The following is an 18,925-nucleotide window of genomic DNA, read 5'->3' as shown; positions in this document are numbered from 1 at the left end:
AAAAAACCCCCCATTTTTTAATTAAATAAAAATAAAGCCTGAAAAAAGTTGAAAACGATGAAGGAAAAATAAATAGTTTGAAGCATGCTTCTTCTCAGAGGGCTCAGAAAAGAGCCTGAAAAATTAAGCCTGAAGTACTCATTGCTGATTATTCTAATGTTAAAACAGAAAAGCACAGCATAGCAGAAAGTCCAGCTTCCAAGCAAGAACTGTTGTCTCTTTGACAGAGCTCCAGTCCAATTATGCCCTAGCCACTGATTTTTCTATCACCACTTCCCCTTTGTTTCAGAGACAGCATCCACGACCTTCTGTTCATGCGGTGGAGGAAGAAATTGCTTCCCAGAAAGGCTTAGCCCACTGCATTTTACTAGATAAAGAAAAAACAAAAAGTCATTCGACTCTGACAAGCTGATTACTGTCTATGGAGGAGCAAAATGCCTCCCTTAGGACTAAGAAAAGAGCCAACAAGGAATATGTTCAAACCTTTAACCACTGCTCTGCCAAGAGCTGCTGCATTATGTGCACACTACGCTTTCTCCTGAGTGGTCACATGTGCAGAACTGAAAGTACAAGCCTCCATAAGGAGGCTGTCTGGCTGTGGTTTCAAATGCACATAAAGTGAAAGAATGCTCAAATAAAGTCTCCACTTTTGCATTATCTAGGTAAAAATTAGAAGGAAAGAAAAGGAAAGGCTGAAGAGGGAATAGCTAAATAGCTAAACTGAATCTAATATAGTGCCTTATAAAACAAATTTAGACACCTAGACCCCTGAAACTTTTATTTACTTATTTTTAAATTTTTTAGTGATTTTTATTTATTTTTGAGAGAGGGGCACACACACACACACACACACACACACACACACACACACACACACACAGCATGAGTGGGGAAGGGCAGAGAGAGCAGGAGACACAGAATCCAAAGCAGGCTCCAGGCTCTGAGCTGTCAGCACACAGCCCCCGACATGGGGCTTGAACCCATGAACTGTGAGATCATGACCTGAGGCAAAGTCAGATGCTTAACTGACTGAGCCACCCAGGTGCCCCACAGACCCCTAAGAAGTTTAGAGTAACTACTTTTACTGTCCCCTCCCAATACAGCCGAAGTGGACTACAGTCTCTTTCTTAGTCCTAAGAAATACCTCAAACTGAAACAAAATGGCAAATGTCTGAAGTCATGAACATAATACAGTGTAAAAAATTAATACACACAGATTGTCACTGTGTACAGAGAAATGATGTTCGCTGAAGTGACAAATGTCTCTAATACTATCTGCTCACTCTGGTATTAGAGAGCAAACTCCACCTTCTACACCACAACCGAGATCTTTACAACTACATCAACAACTTTTTTTACTTGATTCAAGTAACTCATGCCGGTAAACGAATTTATTTGTCTTTTTCCCAGTCAGTGATCTTGAGAACAGACACAAAAACAAAGTAACTGAGGCTCAGTATTAAAATGCAGGCCTTTAAAAAAAAAAAAATTCATCCATCCATCCTATTAAGCTGCCACTGTCTGTCTGATAACCTGTTCAAGCTTAGAGTCAAGCTTAGAGTCTCTGATAGGTTGCTGCTTTGAATCACCTTTTCTCTGCAATTATGGTTTTATAGGAACTCCAGGCGGGACAGAGACAAGACAGACACACACACACACAAACACACACAGAAGTGCATGCATACAACTAACTGGCCTGTCAGAGGCATCCAGCAAAATAAACAAATGAGATCTCTGACCCCTAGAGTGATCACTTTAGTAGTCTGTAACTTGCCCAATAAGGCATTCTCAGCTCTGAAGCCAAGAATTTGACTTCTTAGGCAGAGGTAGAAAAGACAAGACTTCAGTCAGATATTTTCTACAGTTGAACACAGAGTTTCACACAGTCCACAGTTATACAATGAATCATTATCAGAATCAAGAAGGAAAATGTATATTTTAAGCAACTTTCCAGTAAAATAAAAAGACATTCAGACAAAACATACAAAGAATTCTTTTACTATAAATATCAACCATGAGACTCTCCAATCTCTTTCAGTCCTTTATGTGTACTTCCACACATTTTTATCACAAATCATTTCATGTAAATATTTCCATACATCTACTTAGCCACAGATTTTCACTTCCATTGAAAAATGAGATATCCCCTGCGTTAATACACCACAATGGAAATGCAAAGACTAGATGTCTGGAAGTGCTATGAAATCAAAGAGGAGGATGTTAAGATCTGAGTAGAGAAGAATTTTATTATGATTCAACAGGTAAGATCCTCCATGCAGCTATATGCCAAAAACTTCAGAGAATAAACAAGCTGGCAATCACCAAGCAGAATACACATCTCACTGCACCGTTAACAAACTTCTAACCATATCCTAGTTCCACCTTAGTCACATTTCCTCTTGTCACCAATCAGTATGGCAGCCACTATAACCGAAGCCCCACCACTATATGACACTACACAAAGCAAGACACCCAGACAGCATCATGTGTACTGGGGAGCTTTACAGACATAAAACTAAGATTGAGAAGAAGGGAATATGAATCAGGAAGTGAGCCAACAGAGAATTCACAAAGACGACACCACAATGCTTCTTTAGGGCCTATCAGTGGAGGATGCCGAAACTATGATTTTGAGGTCCCAGTTTTCTAGTTCTACCTTTCTGGTTGGTCAAGAATCTGTTTTCTTTCTCATCTTAAAATCATGTCCCTGCTACACAACAGTGGTTGTTTACCTCACAGAGAGTTCATCACATCTCAGCAGCATTCCTAGGAAAATAAAAAACCATTACAGATTAAGGCTCATGCGGCTGCAGAGAGGTCTCTTCATCTGAGTAAGAATTCTTATCTTTTTGTACAGTTGTAGACCCAGCTCTCTCTGGCATAGCAGCCAAATGCCTAGATCAGTAATAACCTGTTGTCAGGACTTACTTAACTGATTGCACTGGGACCATTTGCCAAAAAATTACTGCTTATTCACTCTCTCTCTCTCTTTTTTTCCCCTATGCTAGATGGGTATATTTACATGTACAAGGAGAATAATAAGAAGCCACTTTAGCCTAGTAGTTAAAGAGTGCCAGTCTGGAATCTATCTGGTCACACAAAATATCGTGTGACCTCATCTGAGTTATTCAGTCTTTCTGAGCCTTAGTTTTCTCATCTGTACAATAGGGATATTATTATATCCTCCTTCAGGGGATCTCTAGGGTTAAATAATATCTATAAAAGCACTTTTTGCACAGTACATAAGAGCTCAGTTAGCTATTGTATACTGCTATTGCTGTTATTATTATTACATTGATAAAGTTAAATAATTTTCTTTGTATTTTGTCCTCTCCCATTCCCCCCATATGATCCTTGGGTGGAATATAATTTTCCGTATCATACAGACACAACATGTCCTCTAAATTGTGTATGTATGTACATGTATACATGTACCTGTTGCTCTGCACTCAGATATTAATCCCCAACATCACGTTATAGAGCCTTCCCTAGGCTAATGTTCACTTTACCACAGAGTCAGTTCAGTTCAACAAGCAGGATAACCAAATTAGCACTGAGGCCAAAGCTGGAAGATTCTCATGTGGAGCCAAACGTAGAAGGTGTAGAGTCACTATTTTTATGAAAAGAGATCTTACCCAATACCAGGAAGTTGGAATTCTAAGTAGATAGGAAACTTGAATCTTAGAACTAGAGAAATCGGGTCACTCTCCTTCCCCCATATTTTATCAATATAAATTTTCCAGAACAGGAAAAGGAGGAAATGTCTCTCTTTCTAGCCAAAGAGATTTAATTAAGTTGCTTCTAGTGTTCATTAGTGTCCTTCTTAAGATTTATACTTCTCAACTATCTTCCAGTAGAAGGAAGCTGAGATAGCCCAAAACAAAACTAAGAAATAAATCTGTTTATCTTTGACATCCTCAAAAGTTGCCATGTCTCCTTTGCTCAAGAACCATTCCACCTAAGCCAGTCCTCATCCACTATCCCTTAACCCAAATAAAACCTTCTCCTCATTTATGTAGCCAGTACTACATCTATGATTAAACTGATTTATACTAAAGTGCCAATGACAGCTCCCTATCTACTTTTCTAATAACTTATTCGTTATGAATCTTTAACTAATGTAGAAGTATAGAGGATTACTTTTAGACAGGGAGTCTTTCTTATTTACCTTTAAATTGCACTGATTTTCTTTAGTCACATATAAGGCTGCCCATGGGAGCAACGGAAAGGAGACTTTATTGTCCTCAACCTCAAAGGAAAAGGGATCATGGGCTCTACTTCCTCTTGCTTTGCTCAGACCTAACACCGGGACTCTCCAGATACATACAGCCCATTCAATGTTCATCCTATCCTTTTTTGCTCCCAACACATAGAACCAGTAGAACAGTCACTAGGCAAGCCAAATCTTTTAACATCAGAGAAACTCCCAGTAGAGAAGAAAGGCTGCCACTTTCATCTTCCTGGAGAGATTCTCGGGACTTTTAGAGGGACCTTGGAGCTGTGACCTCAAATGTTTAATTTTCTCTCCTCCTTTCCCCAGCTATTCCTAACTGTAGGGTTATCTACCCACAACTATTTTTTTTAAGATTTTTTAAAAAGTAATCTCTACACCCAATGTGGGTCTCGAACTTATAACCCCAAGATCAAGAGTCACACACTCCACCGACTGAGCCAGCCAGGCACCCCTATCTGTTCACAACTTTAAAGAATTAGAGGACTGCATGATTCTAATTATAGGGCATTCTGGAAAACGCAAAACTACGGAGACAGTAAAAAGATCAGTGGTTACCAAGGGTTGGAGGTAGGAGTGGGGAGGGATGAATAGATAGAACACAGGGGATTTTTTAGGCCAATTAAACTATCCTGTATGATACTGTAATGGTGAGTACATATTATTATACATTTGTCAAAACCCACAGAATGTACAACACAAAGATTAAACTCTAATGTAGATTATGGACTTTAGTTAATATTAATGTATCAACATTGGCTCATCAGTTGTAATACATGTACCACACTAATACAAGATATGGTAGCGGAGAACTCCAATACTTTCCACCCAATTTTTTGTAAATGTAAATGTAAAACTGACCGAAAGAATAAAGTCTATTTTTTTTTTTTTTTTTTAAATTAGAGGAAGCACTGCTTAATAATCCCTGCCAGATACAATGACTAGTAACAACCAAGATAAGCTATACAAGAAGAAGGCAAAAAGTAAAAAATGAGACTATGGAGCTTGATGAAACTACAGAGCTTGATCTCAAAATAAACAGGATGATAACTGAAGACAAGGAAAGAGGCTTGAGGAAGTGAGTGAAGGAGAGAGAGAGAGACAACTCTCACATCACTTTTAGTGACTGGTATGCAAAAACTAAAACAAATGTTTTCTCCCTCAGAGAAAGAGAAGAGAAACCAAGTTTATAAGGGGTACTGAGATACTCGGCAGAAAAATCACCAGCATTAAGCCTCTGGCATACTTACAAGTGTCACCCTGATGCCTCTCCCTGTGGCTAAGAAATCAGAGCTGTCATTGTAACCAAGTCTGCAACCTGTGCTCGCGCCAATCTTTATGGTAAATTGAGGTCTTTTTTCAGGAAAATCAAGGGATAATTGCCCAGTATCAAAAGAAGATATGACCCCTGGGAGGAGAAAGGAGGCGTTCCTTTTGCCACAGGATGATTCTCTCCGGAATAACATAAATGGCTCTTCGAGAGACTATGTCTTTGATAAGCGGAGCTGCAACTCTGACAGCCAATCTGCTGAATGCCGTGCAGAGCACTCAGCTTTCTACAATGACTCAAAGGACACGGCCAGGCTGCAGATTTATTCTGCTGACTTTCCCTGCAGAGCTACTCAAGTTTTTCAAAGGCAAAAAGGAAGAACTCTTTCCTTACACCCAGGGAATTGCAGATTCCTCCTGGGATCTAAAGACAGAACTATGTTTGCTCAAAATCTGACATCATCGATGTGAACAAGATTTAAGAGCTGGAATGATGGCTGGCAATTTTAGTCTTTAGAGCAGAAGTTGGTTCAGCTCTTCAATCTGCCGGCAGGATCAGCAGCCACACAGGGCACATGGCGTGCCAGACTGGGAATGGGCTAATTTCAAAATTCATTCTCATTCTCTCTGTACTTTCACATGACAATTGCAAATAGGCCAGATTCTTACCAAAGCACAATCTTAGGTGGTATATTTCCCTGCACAAAGAAATTTCAAAGTAAAAACACAAAGGTGCTGTTACAAAGAGATAAACCGCAAAGCTTCCATCTTTTCTCCACAATGTTTACCTCCGTGAAATCTTATCCTTAGCCTGAAAATTTTCTGAGGGATTTAAGAAACAAAATATATCCACAATAAACTATTAATAGCAGCATTCCTCCCTCACAATTTGTATGTCACTTCTTCAAGATGAGATTTTAAAAGAGAAAAGCTTTCTATGTATCCTAAGTTGAAAGTAACGGCCATGTGCTATGATTTATAGGACAGTCCCTCTATAGTTAAATAGATTCGACCCTCAACAGACAAAAGAAAACTAGGCTTGAGAGTTAAGATAAGCAATTTCTGTGTGAAACCTTTTTTATCTTATGACAAACAAAGATTTTAAAACATTAAAATGTAGAGACAATCAGTTCTATTTTTATTTAAAATATGCATTGCTGTTCTGAGCAAGTACCCTGAAATAGGTACTGGAGCAAGGGTAATAGCAATTGCGAAATATAGCACAGAAATTTATAAGCAGAAAATCAGAATAAGACTTTTTTCCCCAAGAGCAAAATATATAACCCTTTCGACAAAAACAAATGAAAAAAAGGACAAAAATAAAGGCATTCTGCTTTATAAATAATACTGGCAAACAGTAAGTATCTTACATTTTTAGATATAAATTTAGCTAAGTGTTTACTAATACTTGCAACTGTAACCCTTTCAAAGGGGCTTATCATTTGGCTATAAAGACTCAATTAAGATCAAGACTTGGCTCTTCCCTAACTCCAGATGAAGGGGTTTTTCTTGTACTGCAAGTCCCACTGAAAAAGGACATTGTGTTTTAATAGAAGTCACTGGCATATGGTTAAAAAGCTTAAGTTTGTCCGGTTCCATCCTTTGAGCAGAACACTGAGGTTCTCTTTCCTCTCCTATGAAAGAGCTTCCAGACAGCATCTCTTGCACCGTGTTCATAATGCACAATTTATCGGCATTTCGTTTCCTTTTTCTAAATGGCCGGGAGGGAAGAAGAGCTCCACAGCCACCGTGTGTGGTTAGTAATGGCGCTTTTACTTGTCATTGTACAAAGCCTGTTAAATATTTACAACACAGACAGCAATATCTAGTCCTAAACACCCAGTTGTGAGTTTGAATTTTTTTAGAAATAAATCTATGACAAGTTTTCCCCAGCAAAACGCCAGAAGACTTTACTAACAGCTTCAAGAGACCCAGCGGGTCCAGAGGAGCAGTTATAGGCCATCTGGTGATTACTTATTATTATTTATACAGCACTGTAGATGTACACACAGATGTGTTATGAATCCACATACAGAGTAGGCCCTAACAAGGGCTTCAGACAAAATGCGACTGCTGAGCAAGTCAATCTGCATTAAAGAAACACACTAACCAGAAAGAGGGAACACTCTGGCTGTTCTTCAATCTGCCGCATTAGCTGGAAGAGTATTTGATAAAAGAATGATGAATTCTACACGACGATGACAATATCTTGCAAGTTAACAACCTAGCTATATGTGGTTTTGCAGGGGTGGCAAAAGAGGGACTAACGAAGGACAGGCTCCCAGAGACAGAAGGCAGTTTGTGAAAGAAGGGACTAACAAACAGCCTCTCTCCTGATTTAGGAAGAATGGAGATACAAAGATACTGGATTTTATTTTTTTTCCACCAGGAATGCTCTGAGAACAGCTTCTGGGCTCCCATTCCAAATATTAAGTCATACCCAAGGAAAACAAGAGTGAATAACTGAAAAATTTCATCTTAATTTCCTGGGTATAGCTCTAATTAGGTTCATACAGCCTCTCCCCCCCCCCCCCCCCCCACCCCCTCGGCAAACTGGAGCAGGGATGCTTTTAATCTACCATGTTCTTAGTAACGTAACAATAACTGTAATACGAAAACCTAAAATAATCAACCACACGTTTCTAAGGGCAAGCATCAAGAGTGCCAGATCTGACGTTAAAAACAGGTTGAATTCCTTGCTCTTAATACATTTATAGTTTTAAAAACCTCAGTCCCAATTTTGTCTACACAATGCAAAATGGTGGTCTACTTCCATCACAAGGCTACATAAAACTGCAGCATAGTCAGAGTGGACTGAAAGTTATTGCAAAATCAACATATTATTACAAAAAACAAGGTTAGCATTTGGCCTAATTGTGTATAATGCAGTGTATTTTCAGCTGCCTGACAGCATGCAGGCACTCTTACCAGATGGGAACTGGATGAATTATTGAATGAAATATGAATTATTAAATAAAAATTTGAATTTTTTTAAACTCTTGGCAGGGGGTGAGGAAGAAAGGCTTATCTGTCTGCCTGAAATTGCCCTCACCTGTCGAAGCATGTAAATATGGTACGTACCACCATAAATGGGGTTTACCTAACCAGCCATTTCTTTCCTTGTTATTCTCTAATTCAAGATGCTCCCCTAACATAAAGAATTAGTAACCAGCACCAACCCATTTTCCTTCTTTTCTTTTGTGTCAATGCCAGGTAATAGGGAAACATGCCAAAAGGACAGAATTAAAAATCCAGGGTCCCATAGTACCAGTATGGTCCATTTAAAGGGAGGGCTGGGATAGCAGAAAAAGTCTCTATAGATTTGTGTTACATAGGCAATAAAACATATACCTTTGTAGTATGCCGGCATTTAACCAATCATAGAAGCTATTTGTTGCCTCATATATTACAAAGCAATAGAGATTTAAGGGATAATGTTCATGGAGGCAGAGGATACGAAGCAATAAACAGCACTGGAGGTTGGTTAAATGCCAAGTGAAGCCAGGACTACAGCACCATAAACATTATTCCTATTATATGACAAGATAAGGAGGTACAAGAAGCTGCCCTCAATCCCACCACAACTAGGGCTCTATTGCTATTCTTGGCCTTAGAAAGGGAAAGCGGGCCCTGGAGGTCTATGAGCTAGTTATGTGTTTCAGGTCTCAGATATGAACAGAACCTCAACCTGTACCTAAATGTCCTCTGGGAGAAGAAAAGATCTGGTAGGACACATCCGTAGGGGAAAAAAAAAATAACAAGAGCTGATCAGGTCACACTGGACAGAGAAACAATCAAAAGATTTGTCCTTAAAAGGACAGAGTTGATACAGAGTTGGTTATGACAGAAATCTTTCTCAGTGGCTAATAATGGGATGATACTGTGCATTAGAAGTATCTCCTCCGAGGAAATGTGTTCCTGTTCTTAAGGAAATAGACATTCTAAGTAATACGCTTATATGATCAGCTTCTGCTCAAAGGCTTTGTTATGATAACCAGAAGGACTACTGAAATCTGCGTAATTTGTACTGCAAAACAGTGTCAAGTTCCAGAGAGGGAGGTATGGGAATATGGAATTTGTTGACTTCTAGTAATAAAAACTGGACAAAAAATGTCTAAAAGATAAGTTATCTAACTGCATTTACAAATCCAAGATTACTGTCAAAAACATAGTATAGCTGACCTTCGAATGACACGGGTGTGAACTGGGCAGGTCCATTTGATAAACATAGTACAATACTGTAAATTTTTTCTTCCTTACAATTTCCCTAATAACATTTTCTTTTCTCTGCTTACTCAATTGTGAGAATACAGTATACAGTACATATAACATACAAAATATGAGTTAATCAACCATTTATGTTATCGGTAAGGCTTTAGGTCAACAGTAAGCTATTAGTAGTTAAGTTTTTGGGGGAGTCAAAAGTTGTATGCAGATTTTCAACTCCCCACGGGTGTTCCTAACCCCTGCATTGTTCAAGGGTCAACTGTAATTGTTTCTGCTTGCACATAAAATAAAACAACTTTACAATCCATCTTTAAATAAAAATGTCTCTCAAAGCATCAAAAACTTAAAAGACTGGGGCGCCTGAGTAGCTCAGGTCATGATCTCTCAGTTTGTGGGTTCCAGCCCCACGCAGAGCCCCACGTCGGGCTCTGTCTGTGCTGACAGCTCAGAGCCTGGAGCCTGTTTGAGTTCTGTGTCTCCCTCTCTCTCTGCCCCTCCCCCACTCACACTGTTTTTCTCTCTCTCTCTCTCTCAAAAATGAATAAACATTACAGGGCGCCTGGGTGGCGCAGTCGGTTAAGCGTCCGACTTCAGCCAGGTCACGATCTCGCGGTCCGTGAGTTCGAGCCCCGTGTCAGGCTCTGGGCTGATGGCTCAGAGCCTGGAGCCTGTTTCCGATTCTGTGTCTCCCTCTCTCTCTGCCCCTCCCCCGTTCATGCTCTGTCTCTCTCTGTCCCAAAAATAAATAAACGTTTGAAAAAAAAAATTAAAAAAAAAAAATGAATAAACATTAAAAAAAATTAAAAGAAAAAAAAAACTTAAAAGACTACCTAAATTCAGCACCAAACGAAACTTTTATTATTTTAATAACAGAAGCAAAGCCATTTTATGGTCAGAATGGTTTTAATTAGATGCTATCTTATAAACATTTCAAAAACCCAAACCACTCAAATTCAACCAACCCTTTGCCACAGGGTATCTGGGGTACTGTTGCCTTAACAACACTAACCCATTCTCTGGAGGCAGCTCTATTAACTACTCCTGCTACCACATTCCATAGAGAGGTATTAGCAAGAATATTGGTTTCCCTAAGTTCCTCTTCATGAGAGTGATTAGGCCTCAAGAGAAACACGGTCTCAACAGGAGAACAGAAATGAAAGGGCTCAAAACACCCTCTCATCTGTCTTTTCAGACAAGAATGCAGAGAACACAACCTTCAGCAGCCATCTTTTTTAAAAAAAGTACATGCAGCATATTTAGAATTCAGCTGTGTCACATCAGACTTACTGTTGGGAAGTGGATCATGAACAGAATCCAAAAATAACAGCCATTAAAGACCTAGCAACCAAAACATGTTTACGTATCCATTGAAAGCCCGGTGGTTTTGATTATATGGTGGAGAGCATAATCCACTAGTCTATTTTAGGTAAATTTTCCTTTCACCTTCCCTTAATATTAAGGCGTAAGATGATTTCTGAGTTTAGGGCCCATTGGGTAAAGTCCGGGCACAGAACAGATATTGAAATAATGCAAGATTCATATAGTTTTCGTCTGTTGGTTGGTTTTTTAAGGATCAGTCTCTGGAATTGTAATTTGCTTTCATGCCTTCTTCCGCTAAGTGGTATACCGGAGCCACCGATTTTTGAGGCTTCTATGGCAGTAAGTTCCAAACCATGTCTTGTAAAAATTATCATGACCCTTATCGCCAGTCCTGGAATTTACATAGCCTTTTAAAAAAATTATTATTCTACCATTTCTGGAATAAAACATTTGAATCAATGACAGAGGATTATACATAGCTTGAAGGCCTCAAAGGGGCTCCAGGATGAAACCATTTTCAAGGGATATAAGGAAGTTGGATGACAGGCCAAGGGTAGTTTGCTTTCCCAAATTTATCTTCTCTGCCAGATTTCCACTATTTCATATAATAGAAAAGCAATCACAGTAAAGTGAGTCTTGCAGAGATCCTAGAGTTAAATTTTACTTAGACATTGGGAGAAACTTGGAATAAGACTAAATATAACTAAAGAACTACAATTTTACCTAACCATAAAGTTCTGACATGCAAAGGAGTTACCTTCATAGACTTAAGTCGTAGTTTTCTATGCTTTTCTATGAAACAAGTACCTTGAGTCCAAAAGAAGATACTCATCTCCCTGAGTACCATATCCACTAAAGGGAAAAAAAGCCTTTGGGACTTATACTAGAGTTATAATGAGTCCTAACAACCAAAATACCAGCAGACAGTTCAGAAATGGGAGGAAGAATAGGGGAAGGAAAAGGCTTATGATAAACAGTACCCAACAATACAAAAGGAACCAAAGTAAAAAGTCCTACTGTTTTTACCACCTCTAGTCCAAAAAATGCAAAACAAAAAGAAACAAACAAACACAAAACCATCTGGGATCTCACAAATTTCAGTGAAAACTACTCTTTTCTGACAGACAGTCTGAAGAAACCTATTTAAACCTTTCTTCTTCCGAGAGCTTAAGAGATGATTTTCCATTTTAATTTCTTTAAGTCCTTGTCTAGGTGGTTTTCAGCATACAACATATAAGAGGGGCACTGAGTAGCTTAAGCCATGAACAAAGAAAAATAAATGTAAGTATGAGAAAAATAACTCTTTTCGCCAAAAATGCAGATTTTTAAAGGGAGATAAGTGAAAAGGGTCCCAGGTATCAATTATGGAAATCACAGTAACTACTGCTATCAACACATCCACACACAAAAATCTGGAGGGATCAAGTTCAGATATATATTCTAATACAGCTGTTTGAAAATGGAAACAAATTTATCCTAATTTCTCAGGTGGCTTCTATTGTAAAAGAATAAAACATAAATCACACGGGGAAAACATCCAACCAACAATAAAGTTGAAAACTCTGATAAGGAAGGAAATATACCCTATGATGCTGAATACTTCAGAATATAATGGCTTTTTTAGTCTTCTCTGAAATTTTCAGCATTTACTGGAATGTGGAATCATCCTTCTGCCCATTCCTTGTCACCACCCCCATCTCATTCACCTCTCAAATTCCAATTCCTAGGAATCTCTGGAACTTAACTCTCTCTTTTTGTCTAAGTATTTACAATGTTTAATAGAACTAGTCTGCAATCTCACATACCACCAGTAAGTGTCACTGGGCAGTCACATGGCATATTCCTAACTGAACAGAAATTCAACCTTCAGGTTCCATAAAATCAATTCATGAAGGCAGATAAAACTTTCTTTGTATTCCTTTCTTCATCCTTTGTGGAACATGGCAGTAGGGAAGGGTCTAGGAAGAAGAGTTAAGAAGGTGCAAAATGGGGAAGAAGAAAAAAAAAAGGCAACTTCAACAAAATTACTTTATTAAAAAAGCATATAATGAAAAATATCTGACACAAAATGTACACACATGCAAATAATAACATGGCAGCTGACAAACAGCACAAGGCATTTCATGGCATAAGAGAGGGAAAATGGCTAAGAAATCTCGTAGTTTATATATTTGCTGCGACATCTCAGGTTCTACACTGGATTTGCCTTCCCTACATAGACAGATATCTGCCTTAGCTACCAGCAATGATTTTCTGGATCAACAGTCCAAAGAAACTTTTTTTTTTCCTTATTTAAAAAATCCAACAGATTCCAGCAAATTGTGGTTCACAGTGAACGGGTACATTCTCGGCTGCCTATTCTAAATGTTAAGCAGACTTTTATATCCATTGAAGGTTGAGGAAAAGATATTTCTAAACTTGTTTTGTATTTAGATGGATAGCTTTATAAAGGAGGAGAGAGCAACATGTATTCCCCAACACTGTGTGTCGGGAAACAAACACCAGTAGAATAACAATATGAAAGAGAGCAAGGCAGATTTCATTACGGTAGAGTGCCTACACTTCCTCATAACATGGATTTACACACTGCAAATCCTCTGATCTGATTACCTCCAGTGATCACGTAAAATACCGGCTTTAAACTCTTTGCCTTAGTGATAAAACAGCCACTTTGATTCACAACGAGACATTCACAATAAAGTATATTGTAAACGTACCTGTCCACAGCCCGGGGCATTGCACACAAACGGTCTGTCGTCTCCCATATTTCATATAGCAGAGCGGAGCTGAGGAGGGGGAGGCAGGGGGAAAAGTTATGTTAAATACGCTGGAGTTAAAAAAAAAAAAAAAGTGCTTCAAAAATATCAAGCCTAGAAACAGGTGCTCCAAGAATGCTGTCTATCAAAGCTATAAACACAGGCTACTTTGGGGAGACCCATTAGACAGGTGGCATATGATCTACCGCGCCTCAACTGAAACTTTTAATTAGAAAAATTTAGACCTCAATAGTCAAGGAATTTCAGACCTTTTGCTAGATTTTCCCTCTTTCTGCTACAGTATATAACACACTCCTCTAGTCTACTGAATTACAACCAGTGCAGTTCCCTATGTCAATAAATCCACAGAACATTCGATGCGGAAGCCATATTTCTGAACTAGAGAAGACCAAAATTTGTCATTTAATTAATTAAGGGATTATAGGAGGGGTGCTCCATTTTACAGGGCTATAATCTGGCTCCCTGGTGTATAAACTACGAGACTGTTGGCAAGGGCCGTTTATCCCAGATTATTGCCAAAGAAAACAAAGCACCCATCCTATTGGGCTACACGGGAAATGATTTTCATTAATAAAAAAATAAAAATAAAAACCTTCTCTCCCCACTGGGAACCTCCTTCTCCCCCCACCAATCGTCTGTGGCAAATGGAGAAATATCGGTGCCCTTCCCCCTCTAATTCTATTTATGGCTAGGTTTTTAAAAGCAGCAATAAAACAAATGTCGACTCTTTGGGGGTTTACTGGGTGAATATGTTCCGGCTGTTTGTGCTGCTCTCGGCCAGAGTTCTTGGGCTGCTCTGTTGCAGCCAACAGATGTGTGCTGCTGCAGGGGATAAAAGAAATGGCACTAAAAGGCATCACCATCCATCCTCTCTATTTCTCTGAAGAATTTAACAGGGCTTACACTGTTGTTGTTTTTTAATTATTGAGGCTAAACTCTTGAAATGTTGACAGACATTCCTTGTCAAAGAACAATAATTCCAATATGAATGCGTTGGGAAAATTTCTCATTTCCCAACCAGGAATAAAAATAGAGGTGGAGGTAGATAAGGATGAGAAATGCAAATCCTAGGGAAAATATTCCTAAAAGATAAACAGTGTTTTGAAGGGGTGGGGGGAAGGGCATAAAAATAGTCTTCATAGAATAAACTCCTAAAGGACATTTTTGAACATCCTTCTACAAGAAAGAAAGGGGTATAAAAGAATATTAACAAGGGAAGATGAAAGAGGAAGAAGAAGAATTTGAATATGCCTAGAAACAACTTCAGAACTGTAACCAAAATCAAAAGGTCAGAGTTAACCTCACTCAGGTCTGCATTAAAATAAAATGTTAAAATGCTGGACTGAATTTGGTAATCAGAAAAGCATGTTTAAAACTCAGAGGGTAGCTAGGTAACATCTCTTCTACTCTCTTAAGACTCACTCTGGGGTTGGAAACCAGTATTTCTGGTAGTCTGATCAGTAATTCCACAACTAATCAGTGTTCAAAATTGTGGGGTGCCCCATAAAATAGAAAGGGCTTCTTAGTCATCTTTCAGGGTGATAGGAACAGGGTCTAACTATGAAGGAAACTGATGCTGCAGCATTGCTGTAATGGAAGGGAGCCTGTATGTACATAGGTGTACACAGATTTATATCACATTTAGCCAGGATAAATTGCTTCAATAAATTCTGTTCCTAGGAGAAGCCAGCTCGAGCTGATGATTGGGTGCTGGGAAAATGAGAGCTTTATTCTTTTTCACACAGCCCCAGGACAAGGGGGTTTTCTGGTTTGTTTGTTTTAAATATGTGATGAGTTTTTTAGCACTTTCTGGAACTATGACATAGTGCAAAAAATAAATACAAGTAAATAAAAGTAAATAAATACAAAGACCAAGGCCACTAGGACTGAAAATTCAGAACATTTCTGGAAAGCAATTCGTCTCTGGAAAAATTCCTAACTGCTGTGCTGGAGATAATTCCACTTCCTAGTCCCCAAACCTGCTTTCCTGATATAATCACAAAATGAGAATTTTATTTCAACAAGGTCCTCTAACAGATTTTTCAACCAGGACTAAAACTACAAGGACTAGAGCAGACATAACATAAGGAACCAGGCAGGATTCCTTCCTTTTACCTTGGTTCTGTTATTTGAGGCTAAATGTTCTGTCTTCTACCTAGAAGAGGAAAAGGGTGCTTGCTGGCTGAGGATTAGGGCAGCGCTGGCACAGAGAGGGATTAAATACACTCTGGAACAATTTCCCTCAAACCACAAAATTCAAAATTTAACTTGGTTTTCTTGGTTTTGTACAATCACATCACAATATATGGCTTCCAAATTTTATTTAACTGCATCCTTACTAGGAATAGAAATGCAATATCATGACTTTCTAAAAGAAAACAAAAGGCAAAACCAAGTTGGGGGAAAAGTATTAAATGTAACAGAAGCAAGCATTTTCATGGCTCTTTAAATACTGAAATCTGACAGTCACTAACTGGGATTTCCTGCTTCCTTCCCACTTTACTAGCTTTTGTTTTGCCATTTTCACCAAAAGGAAGATCACAATGGGAGGAAGAAGGCCCTCTTTCCTAAGTACCCACAATTATTCTTAAATCATTCGTTGGTCTCTTGCTCTTTTTCATTTCCATCATTCTTGCTTTTTCACTTCAAAGTGATTTGTCTTTAAAGAATATTTAGCAACAACAATAAAGATCTGTTCTCCCACTTAAAATTCTAGGGGCACCTGGGTGGCTCAGTCAGTTGAGCATCCAACTTTGGCTCAGGTCATGATCTTATGGTTCATGGGTTTGAGCCCCATGTAAAGCTCTGTGCTGACAGCTCAGAGCCTGGAGCCTGTTTCGGATTCTGTGTCTCCCCTCTCTCTCTGCTCCTCCCCCACTTGTGCTCTCCCTCTCAAAAATAATAAACATTAAAAATAAATCCCGGGGCGCTTGGGTGGCTCAGTCGGTTGAGCGTCCGACTTTGGCTCAGGTCATGATGTCACAGCTTGTGAGTTCGAGCCCCGCATCAAGCTCTTTGCTGACAGCTCAGAGCCTGGAGGCTGCTTCAGATTCTGTGCCTCCCTCTCTCTCTGCCCCAACCCACTCGCATTCTGTCTCTGTCTCTCTCAAAAATAAATAAACATTAAAAAAAAAGTAAAAAAAAAAATCCCGTTTACATCTTTTTAATTCCCAATCTGCTGCATCAATTGCTACATATAGAGAATGTGTTGCTTATTTCTATTTGATACTTAAAACAAATCTCACACATGAGAGAGGTCAAACTGATGCCTTCTCAAAAACAAAACCAACACATTTCTATAGTATAAACAGACTGAGACAAAGGTGAAATCTTGAATAATAATGCTGCCATTTACTAGAATGTAACTCACGGCCCATTTGTAACTGTACAACTTGACAAGTAGATCACTTGTCTGGGCACGACACTCAAGTCTGCGGTCTTCTCCATGATCTATTCCTCAGGATGAAACTCAAGCATTTTATAGAACTAGCCAACAAATGAAAGGCAAAGGATACATATATTGAGAGACACTTCCAAGGGGAAGTGAGATGCTTTCAGAGGAGATCGTAGAACAGGAAAACAAAGATGCTGAAAAAGGCTATCCTAGAGGCCAAGTCTGCAGAGAAAAAGGCTCATGTACTAGACTCACCAGAATGCATAAATGATAAAAATTACTATTTATTCAAAAGACAGAAAGTTATCTGAATGCTAGGAGAGAAGTGAAGAAAATCCAAGGTTCAGACACTGATTTTTATTAACTGGGATAATTTCATAAAATCTGTTACATGGTTTTGACAGAACCAGAAGTATATCCTAAAATGGTCAATGTGCAAATAAGAAAACTGATTCTCTATGTGTACACACACACACACACACACACACACACAGGTATATCTATCCTTTTTTCTTCTTTTTTAATAGAATGAGGATGGAATCTGTCAGCGAGGACTACAAAGTCAGTTCTCTGGATCCAGGTGTAATATGATTATTTCTTTAGTAACCAATTGCTGTTCATAAAATGGCCCAATTTTTGTAAGGAATAAAAGCCATATACGAACACACCCAAGGCCCTGTTCTTAGGTTCCTAATAACAAAAAGCAGATACTACTAAGTATATAAAATGAGAAGAACATATTAATATCAAAGAACATTAATATTAAAGATTCATGAAAATCTAGAAAGGGTTCAGACTAGCTATCATTCATTCATTCAAAATGTATTACTTAGGAACTACTAAGTGCCAGGCAAAGTGGACATAAAAAGACAGAGGCACCTGGGTGGGTCAGTCAGTTGAGCACCCAACTTTGGCCCTGGTCCTGATCTCGCAGATGGTGTGCTCACACCCCACATTGGGCTGACTGCTGTCAGCACAGAGCCCACTTTGGATCCTCTATGCCCCTCTCTCTGCCCCTCCTCTGTTTGCACTCTCTCTCTCTCTGTCTCTGTCTCTCAAAAATAAATACACATTTTTTTTGAAAAAGACAATAATCCTTTCCAAAAAAAAAAAAAAGAAGAAGAAGAAGAAAGAAAAGAATCTTTCACTCATCTGTGTCAAAGAAAAACTAGAGCCGAACAGTAGTTAAAGCAGTAAAAAACAGATTTTATTCAGAACTATTGTAATAGGGGGAAAGAGACCTCAGTGCAGAACTGGGCTCTGTTCTAAATACATCATGGACAAGTGGAAATTTACAGCCAACGACCACAGTAGGGGTTAATGGATAGAAAATTACTAAAAGGAAATATCAGGACAAAGGGGGATTCTGGCTAAACCGACCTAATAAGATTTTTTTTTAATGTTAACTTATTTTTGAGAGACTGGGGGAGGGGCAGAAAGAGAGGGGGCCAGGGGATATGAAGTGGGCTTTGTGATGACAGCAAAGAGCCCGATGTGGGGCTCAAACTCATGAACCAGTGAGATCATGACCTGAGCCGAAGTCGGATGCTTAACCAACTGAATCACCTAGGCACCCCCAAATTCTTGCTAAAGATGGGCCAGAATGATCACATATAACCTGGGGGATTGAGAAAGATGGAGAACCTGATCAGATGTGAGGGTAATCAGATATCGAAGGCGGGGGGGGGGGGGGGGGGGGGGGGGGGG

The 18,925-nt window shown here is 39.0% G+C and overlaps 1 protein-coding gene across 4 annotated transcripts in view; it reads right to left on the bottom strand.

Annotated features, from left to right (window-relative positions):
- LOC121038483 (cyclic AMP-dependent transcription factor ATF-7) overlaps nucleotides 1-18,925 on the bottom strand; it is an 85,933-nt gene that overhangs the window by 51,866 nt on the left and 15,142 nt on the right. For 2 of the 4 annotated variants that reach the window (XM_040487942.1, XM_040487943.1), the window contains one exon: nucleotides 13,765-13,833. In XM_040487942.1, coding sequence (XP_040343876.1) covers nucleotides 13,765-13,812 — 48 coding nt within the window. In that variant the 5' untranslated portion in view covers nucleotides 13,813-13,833. Of the gene's footprint in view, nucleotides 1-13,764; nucleotides 13,834-18,925 lie in introns of those variants that run through there. The other 2 variants (XM_040487941.1, XM_040487940.1) reach the window with 1 other exon arrangement.

This window comes from Herpailurus yagouaroundi, unplaced genomic scaffold, assembly GCF_014898765.1.
Source record: "Herpailurus yagouaroundi ecotype Mexico unplaced genomic scaffold, PumYag 166, whole genome shotgun sequence".
In the NCBI taxonomy this organism is placed as follows: Eukaryota; Metazoa; Chordata; class Mammalia; order Carnivora; family Felidae; genus Herpailurus; species Herpailurus yagouaroundi.
The sequence above is the reverse complement of the archived record's forward strand: the minus strand, read 5'-3'. Positions and strand labels throughout refer to the sequence as shown.